The sequence below is a fragment of the Heteronotia binoei genome, chromosome 2 (assembly GCF_032191835.1).
Source record: "Heteronotia binoei isolate CCM8104 ecotype False Entrance Well chromosome 2, APGP_CSIRO_Hbin_v1, whole genome shotgun sequence".
Classification (NCBI taxonomy): domain Eukaryota; kingdom Metazoa; phylum Chordata; class Lepidosauria; order Squamata; family Gekkonidae; genus Heteronotia; species Heteronotia binoei.
The window spans coordinates 20,085,062-20,108,695 of record NC_083224.1 but is presented as its reverse complement, the minus strand read 5'-3'; the positions used below and the strand labels follow the sequence as shown (position 1 = coordinate 20,108,695).

The window sequence follows — 23,634 nt, the reverse complement described above, 5'->3', positions numbered from 1 at the left end:
CACAGCTCTGGTATTCCTTGGAAGTCTCCCATCCAAGTATTTGTCAGGGCCGACTCTGCTTAGCTTCCAAGATCTAACGAGTTCCGGCTAGCCTAGGCTATAGGAACCCACCTAACAAGACAGAACCATCTGCTTGTGTTGGCTTTGTGGGAGGGAAATGCAGTGAAGTTAGTGCTGCTGTGACTGAGTGCCATTGTACTCCACCTTGAGTGCACAGGGGAAGGGACAGAGAATGACAGAAGTCAGTTGGGGTTTGAGATTTTTTTTTTTTTCCCCACAAGGAAAATATGCACGCTTAATGGATCTGCAGTCCACAGAGATAGGGTTGCCAATCCCCAGTTGATACGCCCTGGAAATGAATTTCTCACAATACAAGAGCTCGTGGGCATTCGATGAAATTGCTGAGCAGACAGGTTAAAACGGATAAAAGGAAGTCCTTCTTCACCCAAAGAGTGATTAACATGTGGAATTCATTGCCACAGGAGGTGGCGGCTACAAGCATAGCCAGCTTCAAGAGGGGGTTAGATAAAAATATGGAGCAGAGGTCCATCAGTGGCTATTAGCCACAGTATGTATATATGTGTGTGTGTGTGTGTGTATATATATATATATATATATATATTTTTTTTTTTGGCCACTGTGTGACACAGAGTGTTGGACTGGATGGGCCATTGGCCTGATCCAAGATGGCTTCCATCCAGCATCCAGACAAGAATAAAAGTACATGAAAGACACTGCAGACTTTTGCCGACCTGAAAAATCAGCCGTGGCTGAACATAAAGGTAAAGGTTGTCCCCTGTGCAAGCACCAGTCGTTTCCAACTCTCGGGTGACGTTACTTTCACAACGTTTTCACAGCAGACTTTTTACAGGGTGGTTTGCCATTGCCTTCCCCAGTCCTCTACACTTTCCCCCCAGCAAGCTGGGTACTCATTTTACTGACCTCAGAAGGATGGAAGGTTGAGTCAACCTTGAGCCGGCTACCTGGCCCCAGATTCCTCAGGGATCGAACTCAGGTTGTGAGCAGAGCTTAGGACTACAGTACTGCAGCTGTACCACTCTGTGCCACGGGGTTCTACGTGGCTGAATATAGCCTAACTCAAACAGGACACAGCATCTTATTCCAGGACACTGTAATGCTGGACAACACATCCAATCACCATGTTAGATTACAGTGTTCCCTCTAAGCTGAGTTGGTGTGAGCTAGCTCACAGATTTTTAGCCTCCAGCTCACACATTTTTGTCTTAGCTCAGGAAGGATGACCTCAGAGCACCCTAATTTATGCAGCAGCTCACAACTTTAATACCAGTAGCTCACTAAGTAGAATTTTTGCTCACAAGACTATCCAGCTTAGGGGGAACACTGATTACACAGAGAAGCCATTGGAATCCAGAAACATAAACACAATTTCAACAGGAAGGAAGAAAGTTTAAAAATGAATAGGGTATGGCTTCCAGTTCTGAAAAACGCATAATGCCCTACAGCTTACAACAGCACTACAGATAAGATTAGAATTTCAATAGCCAATCCATATACAAAAGAATCCCCCCCCAGGTAAGCTCCTCCATTAGCATGTCACAACCCAGGAAGCTCCCACAAGATAATGACTCAGTCCTACCCCACCTGCCTGAGTAAGTAACATGCCTACCATCTTCTTCTCAATTTGACCAAGAGAGACTCCAGTTCTCTGGGTTACACCTCTGAGGATGCCAGTCACAGTTGCTGGCGAAACATCAAGTCTCACAATGCCAAGACCACAGCCACACAGCCCAGAAAATCTACAACAGCCAATGAAGAGAATCACGGAAAGAGACTGAGATAAGCGAAGAATCCATGACAAATAGCTAATACAATTCCAGCACTAATTCTGACCAGTGTTCCCTCTAAGCAGTGTGAGCTAGCTCATGGTTTTTTAGCCTCTGGCTCACATTTTTGTCTTAGCTCAGAAAAAAATGGCCCCAGAGCCAACAGATCTATGCAGTAGCTCATAACTTTAATGCCAGTAGCTCATGAAGTAGAATTTTTGCTCACAAGACTCCGCAGCTTAGAGGGAACCTTGCTTCGGACCAATTCGTACAAAGTGTCTGGACAACATGAGTACACATATAAAAAAATCAAGTCACCAAACAGCACACAAAATTTGTAAGTAGCTGCAAGCTTCACAATTGATTTTTGACAACAAAGTGCTTGGGCAAAAAGTCTCAGTAATACTTTTGAAGTCTGCAATGTATCCAAATCTGGTGAGCAAACGTCCCAGTCAATGTTCCCTCTAAACTGAGTTAGCGTGAGCTAGCTCACAGATTTTTAGCCTCCTGCTCACACGTTTTTTTGTCTTAGCTCAGGAAGGATGACCCCAGGGCACAATAATTTATGCAGCAGTTCACAACTTTTAATGCCAGTAGCTCACAACTTTAATGTTAGTAGCCTCACAAAGTAGAATTTTTGTTCACAAGACTTTGCAGCTTAGAAGGAATGTTGGTCCCAGTATTGGTCCCTCGACATGGATTGCCAATGTATTCTGCTCTTTCCTCTCGAGAGATTTTTCTCCATTGGAAGGACATTGTGCTTGTTACTCTGTTGACGACTATGAATGGATCTGGCGAGATCGGGCTCGCCTGGGCTATCCAGGTCACAAGGCAACACTTGCTATTTGCTATATGTTACTGGGCACCACCTGTTAGGGCTTGCCCTTTTCGGCATGTCCTTTCTGATGGTCGCTGAAGATCCTGTCTCTACAACGGTTGCTATGTTCCTAGCAATTATGACTCAGTTATACCTGTGGCTGTAAAGTGGCTGGGTTTACAATGAATCTTTGTTTGTGAAAACTATAACACCTTGAACGTGGGTGTGTTTGTTTCCCCATCAAGCGATTTCACAAGGGTGTTGTCATTTATTGATTTGAATCCCCCACCTCCACCCCTCTCCAATCGTAGGAGATAATTCAGGAGAGAAATATAAGTAGTCAGGATTCCACTGGGTTATGCATGCAGCCCCCAATAAGACAAACAACACCCCCTGAGCCATTTCAGGTCATTAATATAGGGTTGCCAAGCTCTGGGTTGGGAAATATCAAGAAGAAGAAGAAGAAGAAGAAGAAGAAGAAGAAGAAGAAGAAGAAGAAGAAGAAGAAGAAGAAGAAGAAGAAGAAGAAGAAGAAGAAGAAGAAGAAGAAGAAGAAGAAGAAGAAGAAGAAGAAGAAGAAGAAGAAGAAGAAGAAGAAGAAGACGACGACATTGGACTTATATCCCGCCCTCCACTCTGAATCTCAGAGTCTCAGAGCAGCTCACAATCTCCTTTACCTCCCCCCCCCACACACACACACACACCAGACACCTTGTGAGGTGAGTGGGGCTGAGAGAGCTCTCTCAGAAGCTGCTCTTTCAAGGACAACCTCTGCCAGTGCTATGGCTGACCCAAGGCCATTCTAGCAGCTGCAAGTGGAGGAGAATCAAACCCGGTTCTCCCAGATAAGAGTCTGCACACTTAACCACTACACCAAACTGGTTCTGGAGATTGGGGGGTGCGGGGTGGAGCCCAGGGTAGGCGGGGCTTAGAGAGCGGAGGGACTTTAGTAAATTCAATGCCACAGAGTCCACCCTCCAAAGCAGTCATTTTCTCCAGGGCAACTGATCTCTGTAGTCTGGAGATCAATGATAAAAATAGGAGGTGTCTAGGCCACACCTGGAGACTGGCAACCTTAGGCACAGGGGGTAGGCTTAAGCTTCTTCTCTCTGGGTCCACACACATCTGGGATGCACAGAATTTCAAAACATTCTTCTCCACTTGACCAGGAGACATTTCCTGGAGAAAAGGTGTGGTTAGGCCCACAGAAAACCAAGAATTCTATGAACATAAGATAATAAGAAGAGCCCTGCTGGATCAGGCCATCTAGTCTGGCATCCTGTCTCAAAGTGGCCAACCAGTTCCTTTGGAGTGCCAACAACAGGGCAGAGAGGATGAGGCCTTCATAAGAACATCAGAAGAGACCTTAATCCAGTAACCTGTCTCACACAGGGCCAACAACAGACCTTAAAAGCCAAGGCCTTCATAAGAACTTCAGAAGAGCCCTGCTGAATCAAACCAGAGGCCCATTTAATCCAGCATCCTGTTTCACACATGGGCCAAGCAGTTCCTTTGGAGGGCCAACAAGAAGGCAGAGAGGCCAAGTAGGGTTGCCAAGCCCAATTCAAGAAATACCTGGCGACTTTGGGAGTGGAGCCAGGAGCAAGGGTGTGACAAGCATAATTGAACTCCGAAGAGAGTTCTAGCCATCTCATTTAAAGAGACCGCACATGTTTTAAATGCCTTCCTTCCATTGGGAATAGAGGATAGGGGCACCTTTTCGGGGGCTCATAGAATTGGACCTTCTGGTCCAATCTTTCTCAGACTTGGGGGGGTGTTTTGAGGACAGGCACCAGATGCTATATTTGTGCCTCTGTCTCAAAAAACAGCGCCTCCAGAGCCACAGATCAGTTCTCCTTTATTTCCTATGAAAACTGGTCTCCATGGGGTATTACGGAGTCCCCAGCAGACATTTCCCTCCGCCCTCCCCGCTTTCTGATGACCCTGAAGTGGGGGGAGGGCCTCCAAACTGGGGAATTCCCTGTCCCCACCTGGGACACAATTAACTTGCTGACCAGATGGAGGCAGCAGCGTTTCGATTCTGTGCATGAATCTGTGAAAGATCTGAGCATTGTGAATATTTTCTACACATATACCGCATGTTTTGCAAGACAGTCCCTGGAAGAAGGACCTGGCCATCCGAAACGGGCTTTACTCTGCTAGTGATCCGTATGAGCTCTTTTTGGATTTATGATTTGGACTTATTTATGATTTGGACTATTTGCACACTGTTGTATATAAGTGCATAAATATGCACATGCAGTATGTAAAATGATGAGGTTGCTGACATGCACTTTTTCCCTTGTATGAATTATGTTTTGTAATAATATTTTGCACAGAATGGTTTTGATTTATTTGGTCCCACCTGGGGATTGGCAACCTTAGAGGCTGAGGCCTTCCCCTGATGTTGCCTCCTGCTTCTGGGATTCAGTCCCTCTGAATGTGGAGGCTCCCTTCAGTCACCACAGCTAGTAGCCATTGATAGACTTCTCCATTCTGCCTGTTACTGTCAAGGCAGCCTCAGATAAAAAAAGATTGCTCAACTAGAATTTCATTTATATTTACAGCTACGCCATCTGTTCAAGGAAACTCACCCAACTTGAGATCCTGTTCCTACTGTGCTACAGGTGAATGCTCTTTCGCTCTCCCGCACCTTCTGGGAAAACAAGCTGGCGAGAGCAGGAAAGAAAACCCCTGATAATAAAAGGAGAAAGAATCAGCAAAGTATTGTGGGCAAGGTCTTCAAGCATCCTACAACATTTTTTGGTCTTAGGGTCATTCTTAAGGCTTTCCTTGGAGGAAAATGGACATTACAGTGCAATCGTCCTATGCAGAGTTACTCCTTTTTGAGCCCATAATCTGCATAGAACTGCATTACTGATTTCCTAGAGAAGTTGTAGTGTTTGCTAAGATTCTTTTGCTGACAACTTTCTCTGTAACATCTGTAGTGGTTGTGAACATACCATTTTATTTAGTTTTCTTGGCCTTATCTGTGGCAATTTGTTGTTTTAGCACAGGGGTGTCAAACATGTGGCCCGAGGGCTGAATCAGGCCCCCGGAGGGCTCCTATCAGGCCTGTGAGCAATTCATTGTCATCTGCTTCCTTCTCTCTCTCTTGCTTCCTTCTGCATCACAGCTTGCTTTGCCAGCCTTGATCAATTGCACAGGAGCTACAGAGCAAAGCCTATATTTTCTCCAGTAGCTGACTAACACATGAAACAGTTTATGTACATAAGCTCGCAATGCCCAGCCAGTTCATGTTTTCCCTTGGGTCTTAGGCTCAAAGCATTGACCATGAGATTTCTGTAATGAATGTCAAAAAATCAAAAGCAGGTTTGCAACTTACACATACTCAAGATTGCTACAGCACAGACATTGTCTGCAGATTGCGATGCAATAATCAAAGCAAGAGGTGTCAGTTATCAGAGTCTGTTAAACAAAATATTGCAAGGGTGCTGATCTTTTAAGCATCTTTTTTAAAAAAAAAATCTTTGTGTTTGTCTGTGTCCTTTATAAAGTGTATATTTCTGCTGGCTGCCATTACATTTTATGACATACATGGCCTGGCCCAAAAAAGTCTAATTTATGTCAGATCAGGCCGTCATAATAAATGAGTTTGGCAACCCTGTTTTAGCATGTTTTTAGTGTACTGTTAAACGACCATGTAGGGCAGGGGTGTTGAACATGGAGTTTGGGGGCCAAATCAGGCCCCCGGAGGGCTCATATCAGGCCCCCAGGCAATTGCCTATCATCTGCTTCCTTCTCCCTATATCTTGCTTCCTTTTGCATAACAGCTTGCTTTGCAAGGCTTGCTCAATTGCACAGGAGCTACAGAGCAAAACCTCTGTTTTCTCCATTGGCTGAGGCTCCTCCCTTGGGGAGGAAGGGGGGGAGGGAAAGTTTGCTTTGCCAGGCTCTCTCAATTGCACAGCAGAGCTACTGAGCCAAGCCTCTCTTCCTTCTACTGGCAGAGGCTCCCCCCCCCAGGTCCCCTGAGGAAGGAAGGAAAGATCCAGAGTTTCCTTTGCACAGTTCCCTGGATCCCATGGGAGAAATACAAAGAAAGCATCTTTAAAACCAGGGAGTGCTGTTAGTGTACTGTTAAACGACCATGTAGGGCAGGGGTGTTGAACATGGAGTTTGGGGGCCAAATCAGGCCCCCGGAGGGCTCATATCAGGCCCCCAGGCAATTGCCTATCATCTGCTTCCTTCTCCCTATATCTTGCTTCCTTTTGCATAACAGCTTGCTTTGCAAGGCTTGCTCAATTGCACAGGAGCTACAGAGCAAAACCTCTGTTTTCTCCATTGGCTGAGGCTCCTCCCTTGGGGAGGAAGCGGGGGAGGGAAAGTTTGCTTTGCCAGGCTCTCTCAATTGCACAGCAGAGCTACTGAGCCAAGCCTCTCTTCCTTTTACTGGCTGAGGCTCCCCCCCCCCAGGTCCCCTGAGGAAGGAAGGAAAGATCCAGAGTTTCCTTTACACAGTTCCCTGGATCCCATGGGAGAAATACAAAGAAAGCATCTTTAAAACCAGGGATTGCTAACGTTTTAAGCATTTTTAAAGTTTTTTAAAATATATATTGGGGTTTGTCTGTGTTCTTTAAAAAATATACATCTCTGCTACCTAATCTTAGATAGGTACACCCATGGCCCGGCCTAGCATGGCTTGGCCCAACCCAACATGGCCCGGCCCAAGAAGGTCTCATTTATGTCAGATCAAATGAGTTTGACACCCCTGTAGGGTTTTCAAGGCAACAGATGTTCAGAGGTGGCTTGCCATTGCCTGCCCCTGCATCACACCCCTGGATCTCCTTGGCAGTCTCCCATCCAAAGACTTGAACAGCATATTCAAGATTGCTACAGCACAGACATTGTCTCCAGATTGTGATGCAATAATTCAAAGCAAGAGGTGCCCGGTATCAGGTGTCAATTATCTAAAGACTAATCAGGGCTGACCCTGCTTAGCTTCTGGAACTGGGCTAGCCTGGGCCATCCAGGTCAGGGCATGCAAATCAATTAGTGGGGTGTGGCCTAATATGCAAAGGAGCACCTGCTAGAATTCCACCCCTGCCTGTCCCCATTCCTTGGGAGTCAAAACTGGGACAAACGGATCTTCTTACCTTGCAAGAGTCCTATGAGGAACCGAGAGATGGTGATGAGAACGAGGTGGGCAGAGCCGAGGTAGATGAGCAGAGGGGTGAGGGCAGTGATGGATCCCCAGGCGGATGCTGAAAGGAGGAGGACTTTCTCTCCTCCTATCCTAGAAAGACAGAAGGGAATCAGGACATGTCCGCAAGGGGGCTTCCCAGATGTCTGAGCTGGAGCTCCGACGCAAGAGGAGGAGGAGGACGAGGAGGAGGAGGATCTGGAGACTTTGGGGGTGGAGCTGGGAGAAGGCAGGGCTTTTTTTTGAGCAGGAACGCAGTTCTGTCTGGCTTGGCGTCAGCAGGTTTGGCCTAATATGCAAATGAGTTTCTGCTGAGCTTTTTCTACCAAAAAAGCCCCGGGAGAGGGTGCGGTTTGGGGAGGGGAGGGGAGGGGCCGCAGCATGGTCCAATGCCATAGCACCCACCCTTCAAAGCAGCCCTTTTCTCCAGGGGGGCTGATCTCTGCCAGCTGGAGATCAGCTGTGAGAGGGGGAGATCGCCAGGCCCCACCTGGAGGCTGAGCAAAACAACAGGAGCAGAACTAGGCTGAGTAAAACTAGAAGCAACCGTGCCATGATAAAGACATAATAAAGACAAGACTATAATGTAACGTAATCATTGCTGTGTGAGACAGGATATTTCTGCATTGCTGCCTTTTTCAAACTTGGCATTTTGAACTCTGAAGATGGACTTTCTCTTATGATGGACTTGCAATCAATCGTTTATTATGGAACCATATATTGTGTTCACAGTAATGTTTTGCATGATTATGTTGCATTAGAGGAATAATCGCTCAGAAAAGTTTTGGTGGTTATAAGACTTGACTTTATTGTGTCTATTATAGCAGAGGTCCTCAACCCCTGGTCCATGGACCGGGACCGGTCCATGGCATGTTAGCAACCAGGCTGGGAGTTGTTAAACTATTTCATTATATATTACAACTAGGGTTGCCAAGTCCAACTCCAGAAATATCTGGGGACTTTGGGGGTGGAGCCAGGCGACACTGGGGTGGAGCTAGGGGGAGGGGGGGAAACGGCGCTGGGGAACGTGGCGAGCCGCCCCATCTCGGAGCGGGCGACGCCGCTGCGCAGCTGCCGCCTCTTCTCCGCTCGCCGTGGCTGCTCCTCCGAGATGGTCTCAGGCTGGGCCCATCTCGGAGGAGCAGTTGCGGTGGAATCAGAGGGGGGGGGTGGAGGCGGGCCGGGGCATGGCGAGCCGCGAGTCCGGGTCCTAGAAGGGCCCAGATTCGCAGCTCGCCATGTTCCTGGCCTGCCTCCGCACTCCCCTTCTCTGGTTTTGCCTTGGAGGCGGGGCGGGCGATGCCGCTGCGCAGCTGCCGCCTCTTCTCCACTCGCCGTGGCTGCTCCTCCGAGATGGGCTCAGCCTGGGCCCATCTCGGAGGAGCAGCTGCAGTGGGGGAGAGGGGGCGGCAGCAGTGCGGCGGCGCCGCCCGCTCCGGGATGGGGCGGCTCGCCATGCTCCTTGGCGCCGTTTTCCCCCTCCCCCGCTTCCATTTTGGGGGGGAGCGGGGGAAGAGGCTGGAAATCCTGGGGTCCCCCGCCAGGGCGGGAGGGTTGGAAAGCCTAATTACAACGTGGTAATAAGAAAAATAATAAAAAGACAACATTGGATTTATAACTTTCCTTCCGCTCCCAATCTCAGAGTGGCTCCCAATCTCCTTTATCTTCCTCCCCCACAACAGACACCCTGTGTGGTGGGTGAGGCTGAAAGAGCTCTCCCCAGAAGCTGCCCTTTCAAGGACAACTCCTACCTGAGCTATAGCTGACCCAAGGCCATTCCAGCAACTGCAAGTGGAAGAGTGAGAAATCAAACCCGGTTCTCCCAGATAAGAGTCTACACACTTATTCACCACACCAAAATAAACTGCACAACTGTATCAACCGGAAACCATGCCCCCTCCCCTGGTCCGTGGAAAAATTGTCTTCAGCACAAAACTGGTCCCTGGTGCCAAAAAGGTTAGGAACCACTGTATTATAGTACGGTTTCCTCCAGTTTTGCCCCACCTGGAGATTGACAACTCCACACTACACTAAAAAAAAATGTGATTTTTGCAATTAGATTCTTACTGTGTAAGAATAGCAAAAATCCACGTGCAAAATGCATTATTTAGCAAAGCGTGAATGCACCCTGAACGTTCTAGGCAATTTCAAAAGAAGGTAAATTCTTATTTCAGCATGAGAGTGGTCGTAAGGCATGAAAATGGCGTGTTTTCCATACCGGTCGCTCAGGTGACCTCCAATGACCTGAGTTAAACAGTAGCCCCAGAAAAAGCTACTGAGAACGAGGCCCGACTGTTTCTTGTCCCAGTCGAAGCGAGCGCTCATGGCGACGGCACAGATGGGCATAGCAACCCTCGTGCAGTACAGAAGGCAGGTTCCCAAGAGCAGAATCACGGTCCAGATGCGAGACTCAGGCCTGCAAACAAAAAGGTCAAGAAACAAAATTCAAATGGGAGATATCAGAGAGTGGTCAGGTCTTCTGGGTTTGATTCCTCCACATACACCTGCTGATTTCATTCAATTAAACTGCTGAAGAAGATGATTTTGGATTTATATCCTGCCCTATACTCTGAATCTCAGAGTCTCTGAGCGGTCACAATCTCCTCTACCTTCCCCCCCCCACACACACACACAACAAACGCCCTGTGAGATAGGTGGGGCTGAGAGTGCTTTTACAGCAGCTGCCCTTTCAACGACAGCTTCTATGAAAGCTATGGCTGATCCAAGGCCGTTCCAGCAGCTGCAAGTGGAGGAGTGGGGAATCAAACCCGGTTCTCCCAGATCAGAGTCCGTGCACTTAACCACTACACCAAACTGGCTCTCTGTCGGGTTAGAACTGAGCAGTCGGGTTCGAACGGATAAAAGAAAGTATTTCTTCACCCAAAGGGTGATTAACACGTGGAATTCACTGCCACAGGAGGTGGCGGCAGCTACAAGCATAGACAGCTTCAAGAGGGGATTGGATAAGCATATGGAGCAGAGGTCCATCAGTGGCTATCACCTACAGGGTGTAGATGGAACTCTCTGTCTGGGGCAGTGATGCTCTGTATTCTTGGTGCCTGGGGGGGCAAAAATGGGAAAATGTGGCAAAAAATCACCATCACTGCAATAGAAGTGAGGATCCCCTGAGGATCCCCTAGAATTGCAGCTCATCTTCACACTACAAAGACCAGCTCCCCTGGAGAAAATGGAGGCTTGGGAGGGTGGACTCTATGGTGTTGTGCCGCACTGCAGTCTCTGTCCTCCCCAAGCTCCATTCCTAAATCTCCAGGTGTCTCCCAACCTGGATCTGGCAACTTACCCCCATCTCAAACCAGTGGCCAGGGCCAGAGAGGACTTGGCAAAAGTATCCATCAGTCAGTATTGTCTTCTCCGAGTGGCAGCGACTCTCCAGGGTCTTATGCAGAGGTCTTTCACATCACGTACAGCCAAATTCTTTTATACTGGAGATTAGGGCTTTTTTGGAGCAGGAACTCCTTTGCATATTAGACCACACCCCCTGATGTAGCCAATCCTCCTGGAGCTTACAGTAGATCCTGTAATAAGAACCCTGTAAGATCTTGGGGGATTGGCTACATAAGAGGGGTGTGGCCTAATATGCAAAGGAAGAAGATGATATTGGATTTATGTCCCGCCCTATATTCTGAGTCTCAGAACGGTCACAATCTCCTTTACCTCCCCACCACACACACACACACACACAACAGACACCCTGTGAAGTAGGTGGGGCTGAGAGGGCCCTTACAACAGCTGCCCTTTCATAGACAACTCTTGTGGAAGCTGTGGCTGACCCAAGGCCATTCCAGCAGGTGCAAGCGGAGGAGTGGGGAATCAAACCTGGTTCTCCCATATAAGAGTCTGCACACTTCACCACTACACCAAAGCATTCCTGCTATCAAAAAAAAGCCCTGCTGGAAATGCCAGGGATTGAACCCAGGCCCCTCTGCGTGCTGAGCCGCAGCCCTTCCTTCCAAGTACTGACCCTATTAAGCTTCCAAGATCTGATGAGATCAGGCTATCCCACACCACCTTCCCTCCCAAGGGAGACCTTGCCCTCCTATATATTAATGAGATATCACGGGACTCATTGTTAACAATGATAACTCCGTATAAACTAAAATGCATTTCAGGTCTTCAAAGCACTTTGCAAGAATCCCCATTGGGTAGACCAGCCTTAATATCACTCAGTCCCAAACGGATAGCTGGCTGGCTTAAGAACACTCAGTGAGTTCACATCTGGGACGACATTTGAACCCAGAAGAGGTTTTTTTGGGGGGAGGGTTGCATTTTTGTATCTGTGTGTGTGTGTGAGAGAGTGTGTGTGCACCTGGAAGTCATGGCGACCTCTGGGGACCTGCAGGATATTTAGGGAGGTGGCTGAGTAAAGCCTGCCCCTGCCTCCCGACTGCTGGTATTCCATGGGGGTCTCCCATCCAAGTACTTGCCAGAGTCGACCCTGCTTAGCTTCTGAGATCTGGGCTATCCAGATCAGGGCAAACCGGGAACATTTCAGTTCACCAATCAGTTGCTTGCAGGGGTGGGATTCTAGCAGGAGCTCCTCTGCACATTAGGCCACACACCCCTGATGTAGCCAATCCTCCGAGAGCTTACAAGGCTCTTTTTTGTAAGCTCTCGTAGGATTGGCTACATCAGGGGCGTGTGGCCTAATGTGCAAAGGAGCTCCTGCTAGAATCCCACCCCCGGTTGCTTGGCCGCTGTGCTCTTGCAGTGTGTGGCTTTCCTATCCCCAGCCACCCTTCATGCTTGTTACACCCAATCTGATTCACATCACATAAACACAGGCAATGCTGGATAGGCAGGCTTCCTTCAGGGCCTCCCCGTGCCCGTCTCCACCGTGCAGTGCCACATCAACGTCACTGCCCCCCGGGCTCCTCGCGTTGTCACAGCACTTCAAACAATCTGCCACTCACCTGTCATTCCAAACCGAGCTGGTGCGTTTGCCTCCGCAGTGAAGGAACCAGCCGCCCTGACAATAACTTGGCAGGACTGGAAAGGTTTTGCTTCAAGCGAATGGAGGAGCCTCTCTCATGCCACCTGCAAACATGGTTGCTGGCAACAGATGCCCTCTCTAACCACGTTTCCAAGCGTCCTGGAGGGGCCTGGACATGAGGCTGCCAGTCTCCAGGTGGGGCCTGGAGTTATCCTGCTTTTACAACTGAGCTCCAGATGCCAGAGATCGGCTTCCCCGGAGAGAACGGCTGCTTTGATGGGTGAATTTGATGGCATTGGACTATGCTGAGGCCCGGGGCCTTTTTTGTAGAAAAAGCCTACCAAGAACTCATTTGTATATTAGGCCACACACCCCTGACGTCAGCATTGTTTCACACAGGGTTTTTTTGTAGAAAAAGCCCAGCAGGAACTCATTTGTATATTAAGCCACACACCCCTGACATCACCATTGCTTCACACAGGGCTTTTTTTGTAGAAAAAGCCCACCAGGGACTCATTTGTATATTAGAGCGCCAGTTTGGTGTAGTGGTTAAGTGTGCGGACTCTTATCTGGGAGAACCGGGTTTGATTCCCAACTCCTCCACTTGCACCTGCTAGCATGGTCTTGGGTCAGCCATAGCTCTGGCAGAGGTTGTCCTTGAAAGGGCAGCTGCTGTGAGAGCCCTCTCCAGCCCCACCCACCTCACAGGGTGTCTGTTGTGGGGGAGGAAGGTAAAGGAGATTGTGAGCCGCTCTGAGACTCTTCGAAGTGGAGGGCAGGATATCCAATATCTTCTTCTTCTTCTTCATTTGTATATTAAGCCACACACCCCTGACGTCACCATTGTTTCACACAGGGCTTTTTTTGTAGAAAAAGCCCACCAGGGACTCATTTGTATATTAGGACACACATCCCTGACATCAGCATTGTTTCACACAGGGCTTTTTTGGTAGAAAAAGCCCACCAGGAACTCATTTGTATATTAGGCCACACACCCCTGACGTCACCATTGTTTCACACAGGGCTTTTTTTGTAGAAAAAGCCCATCTGGAACTCATTTGTATATTAGGCCACACCCCCTGACACCGAGCCAGTCGGAACTGTGTTCCTTTGTGTTCCAAAACTGGCAACTCTAGAAAACAGTGGCAAATCATACCAATACAGCTTTTAAAAGGCACTTTTAAATAGCTAACACAAAAGAGTGGAAAAGATTTCCAGTGACAGGTAACAAAAAAAAAAAATAGGGACAGGTTGGGTTGCCAACTTCCAGGTGGAGCCTGAAATTCTCATGGAATTACAGTTGATTTCTAGACTGCAGAGATCGGGGGCCCTGCTGAAAATGGCAGCTTCGGAGGGTGGAATCTATGACATCACATCCTTGCTCGGCTCTCTCCTAGGGTTGCTGGTCCCCTCATTACTCCAACAGGAGGATTTGGGGAGCATTCTCAGATGTCCCTGATGTAATAACATTGCCCAGAAGCGTCATCATCACATCAAGGATGTTGTGTGGCGACACTCCGGTTTGAGGGCAAAACTCTATGGTAAAACCAGCTTCAAACCATAGAGTTTTGCCCTCAAACCAGAGCATCACCATGCAATATCCCCTGACGTAATGACATCACTTCTGGGTGATGTCATTGTGTCAGGGACATTGCACAGCGATGTCGCTGTTTGGGGGTGAGGTTTCCCCCACGGCCAGCAGCAGGGAGAAGCCCCCAAATACAGGGAAACCCCCCATCAGGATCTGGGGACCAGCAACCCTACGCTCTCCCCTCTGCCCTCCCCAGGCTCTGCCCCCAGACCACCAGGAATTTCCAAATCCAGATGGGAAAACCTAGACCAGGGGTGGCCAAACTGTGGCTCTTTCACACATATTGTGCGACTCTCAAAGCAACTTGGAGAATGCATTTAAAGTCACTTTATTTCCACCTCTCTCTCCCTCATCTATTTTCCTTCCTTCCTTCCTTCCTTCCTTCCTTCCTTCCTTCCTTCCTTCCTTCCTTCCTTCCTTCCTTCCTTCCTTCCTTCCTTCCTTCCTTCCTTCCTTCCTCCCTCCCTCCCTCCCTTCCGCTCTCAAACATCTGACATTCATGTCTTCCGGCTCTCAAACGCTATTCTATGTTGCTCTTACACTAAGCAAGTTTGGCCACCCCTGTCCTAGAGAGAGGGCATTTGTATTCTAGAGACAAAACACATTGGCATTCACAGAATCACAGGGTTGGTAGGAGCCCTCTGGGGGCCTGAAGGATAATGAGAGAGCGCTCACATGGTATGCGCTCACGTCTAGTCCCCTGCGCAACGCGAGATCCACTTCAAAGTATCCGTGACGGGTGTTAGTCCAGCCGCTGCTTGCGGTCTGCCTGTGAGGGGCAGTTCACCCCCTCCCCAGGCAGCTGATTCCACTCCTGAACTGATCTTCCTGTAAACAAATTTCCCCTAATATCCAGCTGGTACCTTTCCGCCCGCAATTTAAACCCATTCTTGCGAGTCCTTTTCTCTGCTGCCGTCCCATTCATTTATTCCGTCCATTGATTCAAGACTGCCCATTACGTCGGATCCCTGAATACGTCCTCTCCCACGGGCTGCGGTTCTATCCGGCTGCCGGAACACAACTACACACAAACAGATGTTAATCATTAACGAGCGACGTGTGGACCAAATCTTTTTTTTTTTCCCAGAGGAATGATTAAGCCAAGGCTTTCACGCGCTCAGATTTCACGCATCGTGTCTTGGCAAAGAGTTATCCAAAGTGCCCTTCGGGGACGGCCGAAGAGAGACAGGAGAGCCATATTAATGGAATCCAGAACAAAAATTGTACGCGCTCACAAGATTCTCCCTCCACCTGACAAAGTGACCTTTTTTCCCTTGTAACACTTCTGAAATCTGACTCAGACATGTAGCATGTGACCTAGTTTGTTTAATGTAACAGCCAGGGTTTTTTTTTTCCCAGCACAAACACACAGAGCACAGTTTGAGCTGGCTTGGCATCAGGGGTGTGGCCTAATATGCAAATGAGCTCCTGTTGGGCTTTTTCTACCCCCAAAGCCCTGTGTGAAACCATGGTGACACCAGGGGGTGTGGCCTAATAGGCAAATGAGCTCCTGCAGGGCTTTTTCTACCCCAAAAGCCCTGTGTGAAACAATGGTGACATCAAGGGGTGTGGCTTAATAGGCAAATGGGCTCCTGCTGGGTCTTTTCTACCCAAAAAGTCCTATGTGAAACAGTGGTAACATCAGGGGGTGTGGCTTAATAGGCAGATGAGCGCCTGCAGGGCTTTTTAAAAATTTATTTATTTATTTACTTTTTCTACCCAAAAAGCCCTGTGTGAAACCATGGTGACACCAGGGGGTGTGGCCTAATAGGCAAATGAGCTCCTGCAGGTCTTTTTCTACCCCAAAAGCCCTGTGTGAAACAATGGTGACATCAAGGGGTGTGGCTTAATAGGCAAATGGGCTCCTGCTGGGTCTTTTCTACCCAAAAAGTCCTGTGTGAAACAGTGGTAACATCAGGGGGTGTGGCTTAATAGGCAGATGAGCGCCTGCAGGGCCTTTTAAAAATCTATTTATTTATTTATTTATTTTTCTACCCAAAAAGCCCTGTGTGAAACCATGGTGACACCAGGGGGTGTGGCCTAATAGGCAAATGAGCTCCTGCTGGGTCTTTTCTACCCCAAAAGCCCTGTGTGAAACAATGGTGACATCAGGGGTGTGGCCTAATAGGCAAATGAGTTCCTGCTGGACTTTTTCTACAAAACCCCCCCTGGTAACAGCAAAGCTAGGAAACTCATCTCAGTGTCCAGTTTTGCAAGAGGTACAGAAAGAGGCTGGCGAGGGATATCAATGCTGGTCACCACACCTCAACAAAGATATAATGACATTGGGGGAAATGCAGAAAAGGGCAACTCAAATGATGGAACACTTTCCTTATGAAGAAACCTTTAAGACGTTAGGGCAGGGGTGTCAAACATGCAGCCCGGGGGTGTCAAATCAGGCCCCCGGAGGGCTCCTATCAGGCCCCTGAGCAACTGACTGTTGTCTGCTTCCTTCTCCCTCTCTCTTGCTGTCTTCTCCATCACAGCTTGCTTTGCCAGGCTCTCTCAATAGCACAGCAGAGCTACGGAGCCAAGCCTCTCTTCCTTCTATCGGCTGAGTCTCCACTCCCTCCTGGTCCCCTGGGGAAGGAAGCAAAGAGCCAGAGCTTCCTTTGCCCAGTTCCCCAGATCCCATAGGAGAGATACAAAGAAAGCACCTTTAAGATCAACAAGTGCTAATGTTTTAAGCATGTTTTATTTTAAGTTCTTCTTGTTGTTGTTGTTTTAAAAAAAACCCTTTGTGTTTGTCTGTGTCCTCTATAAAGTTCATATCTCTGCTACCTGGCATTACATTTTATGACGCGCATGGCCCGGCCCAGCAAGGTCTCACTTATATTAGATCCATCCCTCATAACAAATGAGTTGGACACCTCTGATCTATAGAAGAAAAAAGAAGAGGAATGCAGATTTATACCCCGCCCTTCTCTCTGAATCAGAGACTCCGAGTGGTTTACAATCTCCTCTATCTTCCCCCCCCCCCCCACAACAGACACCCTGTGAGGTAGGTGGGGCTGAGAGGGCTCTCACAGCAGCTGCCCTTTCAAGGACAACTCCTACAAGAGCTATGGCTGACCCAAGGCAGGTGCAAGTGGAGGAGTGGGGAATCAAACCCGGTTCTCCCAGATAAGAGTCTGCACATTTAACCACGACACCAAACTGGCTCAAATAGCCACTGATGGACCTCTGCTCCCTAAAACTAAGATGCATATGTAGGGTACGTGGGAAGTCTTTTAATTTAAAAAAAAATAATCAGACAGACAGAAAGGCACAAACACACATGAAAATTAAAAAAACTATGAATTTGCAACACTGCAAAACAAACCGACCCAAACCTGTAGACTTGTCCATTATTTGTCCTGCCGATGCATGACAAACATTTCCTATTTGTCCACTCTGTACTTTGCTACTTGTTCTTCAATCACAAGTTACCTTTGACATTACCCCCCCCTCCCAGCTTTATATATCAATCTGAAACAGGAAGTGGCTGTGTTACAGGGGTGCCAGCCTCCAGGTGGGACCTGGAGATATCCTGGAATTTGAACTGCTCTCCAGATGGCAAAGATCCATTCCCCTGGAGAAAACAGCTGCTTTGGAAGGTGGATGCTATGGCATTGTTCCTCGCTGAGGTCCTCCCTAAATCCCTCCCTCCTCGGTTTCCAGCTTCTAAATCTCCAGGTATTTCCCAACCAAGCATGAAGAGCCCTATCAGATCCAAGTTCAATTCAAAAAATATCTGTGGACTTTGGGGGTGGAGCCAGGAGACTTTGGGGGTGGAGCCAATTGTGCTTGTCACAACCTTGCTCTTGGCTCCACCCCCTAAAGTCTCCTGGTTCCACCCCCAAAGTCCCCAGATATTTCTTGAACTGAACTTAGCCACCCTACTGCAGGGTCAACAAGGTTAAGAGATCCTTCGGTTAGATTGTCAAACTAGGACTTGGGAGACTCAAGCTCCAAACTCCATTCGGCCAGGAAATGTACTGGGTAGGGTTGCCAAGTCCAATTCAAGAAATATCTGGGGACTTTGGGGGTGGAGATAGGAGACTTTGGGAGTGGGGTCAGGAGACATTGAGGGTGGGGTCATGAGCAAGGTTGGAACAAGTACAATTGAACTCCAAAGGAAGTTCTGGCCATCACATTGAAAAGGACTGCACACCTTTTCAATGCCTCCCGTCCATTAGAAATAATGAAGGATAAGGGCACCTTCCTTGGGGGCTCATAGAATTTGCCCCCCTGGTTCAATCCTTTTGAAACTTGGAGGGTGTTTTGAGGAAAGGCATCAGCTGCTATGCCGCAAATTTGGTGCCTCTAACTCAAAGAACATCCCTCCCAGAGCCCCAGATACCTGTGGATCGATTCCCCATTATTCCCTATGAGAATTGTACTCCATAGGGTATAATAGAGTGCCCAGTAGACATTTCCCTCCCCCCACCATTTTCTAAAGCAGGGGGGGCCTCCAAACTAGGGAATCCACTGTCCCCTCCCTCCCTCACACTCACGCACACACTTACTGGGTCTGGTTCCTCCACAACTTTACTTGCTCTGAAAACAAAAGCAACACAAACAGAGGGTCTGTGCTCTGATGAAGCTGCTGCTGACCCTTCCCCATGAAGCGCTTCCTGTTTCCTGCTTCCTGCTCAACTTTAAAGGCACACATTTTAAAAACGGACCTGTTTGCAGGTTTCTAAACCTGCTGGAGCTCTAGAGGTACATGGTGACTGTGAAGGCGGGGCTTCCCTCTGCCGGCCAGCTGGCTGGGGATGGGAGGAAGCCTGTAAAACCAGGGGATCCCCTGCTGGGACCTGGGGATTGGGAAGCCTAGTACTGGGGGACATCTCAGTCATAACCTGCCTCTCAGGGTTGTGAGAATAACAACAAGGTGGAACCCGTATTCACTGGACAAAAGAGGAGTGAAAAAAACAATAGAGAAGGGCCTCTGCTCCATTTCGCACTACAGGAAAAACGTCAGGCTACTCAGTCTGAGATAGCTTAGGCTAGCCCAACGTCATCGGATCTTAGACATGAACCAGGGTCAGTCCTGAGGAGTTCTAGGGTTGCCACGCGGAAGCAGGCAATGGCAAACCACCTCTGGTTGTCTCTGACTTTGAAAAACCCATGAGGTCCGCGACGACTTAGAATCATAGCGTTGGAAGGGACCTGCAGGGTCCAACCCCCTGCACAATGCAGGGAATTCACAAAGACTTCCCCCGAAATTCACACAACCCACATCGCAAGATGGCAACTCCCACCACCATTACCACCAGCTAGGGTTGCCAATCCCCAGGTGGGGGCAGGAAATCTCCTGGTTTGGAGGCCCTCCCCTCCCCAATTCAGGGTCATGAGAAAGCAGGAGGGGGGGAATGTCTGCTGGGCATTCCGTTATTCCCTATGGAGACTGATTCCCATAGGATATAATAGAGAATTGATCCACTGATATCTGGGGCTAAGCGGGGGGAGGCTTTTTGAGATAGAGGCAGCACATTTTCAGCATAGCATTCAGTGCCTCTCCCCAAAGTATCCTCCAAGTTTCAAAAGGATTGGACCAGGGAGTCCAATTCTATGAGCCCCGAAAGAAGGTGCCCCAATCCATTATTTCCAGCGGAGGGAAGGCATTTAAAAGGTATGCGGTCCCTTTAAATGCGATGGCCAGAACTCCCTTTGGAGTTCAATTATGCTTTTCACAACTTCACTCTTGGCTCCACCCCCAATGTCTCCTGGCTTCACCCCCAAAGTCCCCAGATATTTCTTGAACTGGACTTGGCAACCCTACCACCAGCTCAGCTTCAAGTCCAGAAACACAGGCATGATGCACCTCTCTCACCCACACAGAGTGCCTAACATCCTCCACGACCTCTCTCACACAGGCTCAGGCTTACGGGTAGGCCAGGCAGTCACATATCACTACCTGCCTTGCCTCTTTTAAACATATATGGAGAGCCATGATTATTTCACACCCTGGAGCCTCCCTCTCACTCACAGACACGCTACCAGACAGGGTAGCCTAGTTCCTTTTCATCATCTCCCCTCACTCAGACACTGCACAGAGCTATTGGGGTTGGGGATTCAAAAACTATGTCATTCACATGCATATCCCAAAAATATACAGAGACTAGGGCTGCCAATTCCCAGGTGGGGGCAGGGAATCCTCCGGTTTAGAGGCCCTCCTCCTACTTCAGGGTTATCAGAAAGTGGGGGGGTGGGGAGAAAAATGTCTCTGGGCACTCCATTATTCCCTATGAAGACCGATTCCCATAGGGTATAATAGAAAATTGATCCGTGGGTATCCAGGGCTCGGGGGGGTGGGGGGTGCTGTTTTTTCAGGTAGAGGCACCAAATTTTTAGCATAGCATCTGGTTCCTCACCTCAAAACACCCTCAAGTTTCAAAAAGATTGGATCAGGTGGTCCAATTCTATGAGCCCCGAAAGAAGGTGCCTCTATCCTTCATTATTGCAAATGGAGGGAAGGCATTTAAAAGGTGTGCGGTCCCTTTAAATGTGATGGCCAGAACTCCCTTTGGAGTTCAATTGTGCTTGTGACAACCTTGCTCCTGGCTCCACCCCCAAAGTTCCCAGATATTTCTTGAATCAGACTTGGCGACCCTAACAGAGACTGAGATCTTTGCTTGTTTGTGTGTGTGTTTCTTTCCCTGAGACAACCAGCCCACAGGGTGAAACAGAAAGGAGTTCACTTCTATTTATGATTTGAAGAGAACACTGAAAAAGTCAAGTGGAAATTACAAAACTTCTTTTCAATTGAACTTTTGAACCGTTTCCCCCATTCCAGTATTTTGGGATATTTCGTTAGAAACTGAACCTTTTCAGTCAGCGTTAAGCTGCTGCTCTCCACAGCTTCACTCAGCCAGACGCAATCTCAGCTCCCTAACAGCTGCCTTCGGCTCACTTAACTGCTGTTTTCTGCTGTTCCTCTCACTAACACTCCACAGCCACCACAATAATTATGCTTTCATAGAAAACATGGGCGAGCCCTGTCTGTCTGCTTCCTCCTACCCATTATGCCTCAAAAAAGTGGCAACACAGTATATGACAGAAAAAAAACAACTGTGTACAAAACACACACTCTCTGTCTCTGTCTCTGTCTCTGTCTCTCTCTCTATATATATAGTCTCTCTTGTTTGTCTCTGTTTTCAATAATACCAAATACGCAGTATACAAAAATATGTGAGATATTTTTGAGCACTGTGTATTTGGTATTATTGAAAATGAACAGAGACAAACAAGAGAGACTTTCTATATAACTGAAAAGTCTCTCTTGTTTGTCTCTGTTCACTTTCAATAATATATATAATACTGTGTGTTTTGTACACAGTTGTTGTTTTCTTCCTCCCCATTATGGACAGAATGCTCTGAATAGGAACAGTCTCGCTCAAAATGCCAAATGTGCCACAGCCTTTCACTAGCCTTGCTGTGGGTGGGTGGGTACAGATGCGACACATGACGAGTGTGTTTAATATAAGGGAAGGCGAGCAGAAGGAAAGAGAAACAAAAGAGGAAGCGGCATGGCCCAGGAAGAACAAAAAGAGACAAATAGACCAGCAAGAGTTTTCCTGCTTATCTCTCTGGTTACACCGTGGATGCACACGCGGGGTTTGGACAGTGGCCCAGTTCTGCTTTTGTTCCCCAATCAAAACAGAACATCCTTCAAAACCTTTATTTCGTTTCCATCTCCAGACAACCCTGTAGCTAAGAGTCGGGGGGGGGCACAGGGGGCCCATAGTAGGCGGGGCATGGGGGTAAGAGCAAGAAGCTGGAAAGGGTGGGGGCCACCCCTCTCCCTCCCCCCTCCAGTGTGCTTTAAATCGCATGTAAGCGCCGATCCCCCTTCTACCTTTCCTGGAGCTCAGCCTGCAGTGATCAGCTTCCGATCCTGAAGTTCAAAAGATTTGTATCTCTGCGCTCCTTACCCATTACTCTGCTTTCCTGTGCCTTTCCCCAACCGGGAGCAGTAGGGAACGCATGCAGGTTGTACACGCTGTCTGGGGGAGACATGTCCTGGTATTATAACTGATTCCCCACTCTTCCACTTGCACCTGCTGAAACGGCCTTGGGTCAGCCATAGCTCTCGTAGGAGTTTTCCTTGGAAGGGCAGTTGCTGGAAGAGCTCTCTCAGCCCCACCTCATTCACAGGGTGTCTGTTGTGGGGGGGGGAAGGGAAAGGAGATTGTAGGCCGCTCTCTGTCCTTGAAAGGGCAGCTGCTGTGAGAGCCCTCTCCAGCCCCACCCACCTCAGAGGGTGTCTGTTGGGGGGGGGGGCGGAAAGGTAAAGGAGAGTGTGACCGCTCTGAGATTCAGAGTATAGGGCAGGATATAAATCCAATACAATCTTCTTCTTCTTTGCATTTCTGGCTTTCAAAGCCGCCCTGGAAGTTGGAACCCCAAGGAAATAACAAAAGACTGGCTTGAAGAAAGGCAGAGATAATCCCCCTCCTGCCCCCCATTCGCTGAGACAGACCACCGGAGCCTTACCTGGACCAGAAAGCATCCCCGGCTCCATCTTTCTTCATGCCTTTGTCGGGATGGTGGTGAAGGTGATGGGCACATCTGGCGGGCAGCAGGGGCTGGTGGAGGTGAGCGAGGAGCTGGCCGCCGTGCACCTGCGCTCCGCCTTTCCCGGGACCCAAGGCCATCCAACTTGGAGCCGAGGCGGAGCGATGCCGACCAAAAGCCCTCCTCTCTGCTGCCCGAAAGCTACCAGGATAACGGAGCGAGAGGCGCAGAAAGTCAAGAGAGAAAGAAAAAAAACGAGTGACGTTTTGCACTCAGTACTTTCCTGACTGCTTCTCTCTTTGGGATGCTTGGAAGGGGGGGGGGACACCCAGCGTTCCCTCTCAGCTGAGTGAGTGTGAGCCAGCTCCCAGATTTTTAGCCTCCCGCTCGCACAGTTTTGTCTTAGCTCAGGAAGGACGACCCCGGAGCACAATCATTTGTGCAGCGGCTCACCCCCTTGAACGCCAGGAGCTCACCAAGTCGCATTTTTTTGCTCACAAGCCTCTGCAACTTGGAGGGCACGCGGGGAGGGGGACCCAATCCTAACTCGCCAGACGCGACTGATTCCCGAGGACAGCTACACCCGCCGAGGAATCCTTACCCGGCTAGCCGATTGGAGCTGCGATGGGAGCTTTCCCCGGCTGCAACGAGAGACATACGCGCCACCAAGTCCACGTGTCACTTTCCGCGGCGTCTCTTCCTGTTTGGGACTTTTCCAGGAAGTCTAGGGGCAAGCGGGGCTAGCTCGAGGCGGTTCTTCCGAGGGGGGCGAAAGCAGCAGCGATCGTGCGCCCGGACGCAGGA

At 48.9% G+C, this 23,634-nt stretch overlaps 1 protein-coding gene across 1 annotated transcript in view; it reads right to left on the bottom strand.

The window, feature by feature from the left end:
- The window catches only part of SLC17A9 (solute carrier family 17 member 9), a 25,683-nt gene extending 2,836 nt beyond the window's left edge, over positions 1 to 22,847 (bottom strand). Inside the window, exons 1-4 of the mRNA XM_060232938.1 lie at positions 22,810 to 22,847; positions 10,005 to 10,202; positions 7,740 to 7,879; positions 5,222 to 5,316 (exon numbers count right to left, since the gene is read on the bottom strand). Coding sequence (XP_060088921.1) covers positions 5,222 to 5,316; positions 7,740 to 7,879; positions 10,005 to 10,202; positions 22,810 to 22,847 — 471 coding nt within the window. The remainder of the gene's footprint in view (positions 1 to 5,221; positions 5,317 to 7,739; positions 7,880 to 10,004; positions 10,203 to 22,809) is intronic.
- Between the last annotated feature and the right edge of the window lie 787 nt (positions 22,848 to 23,634).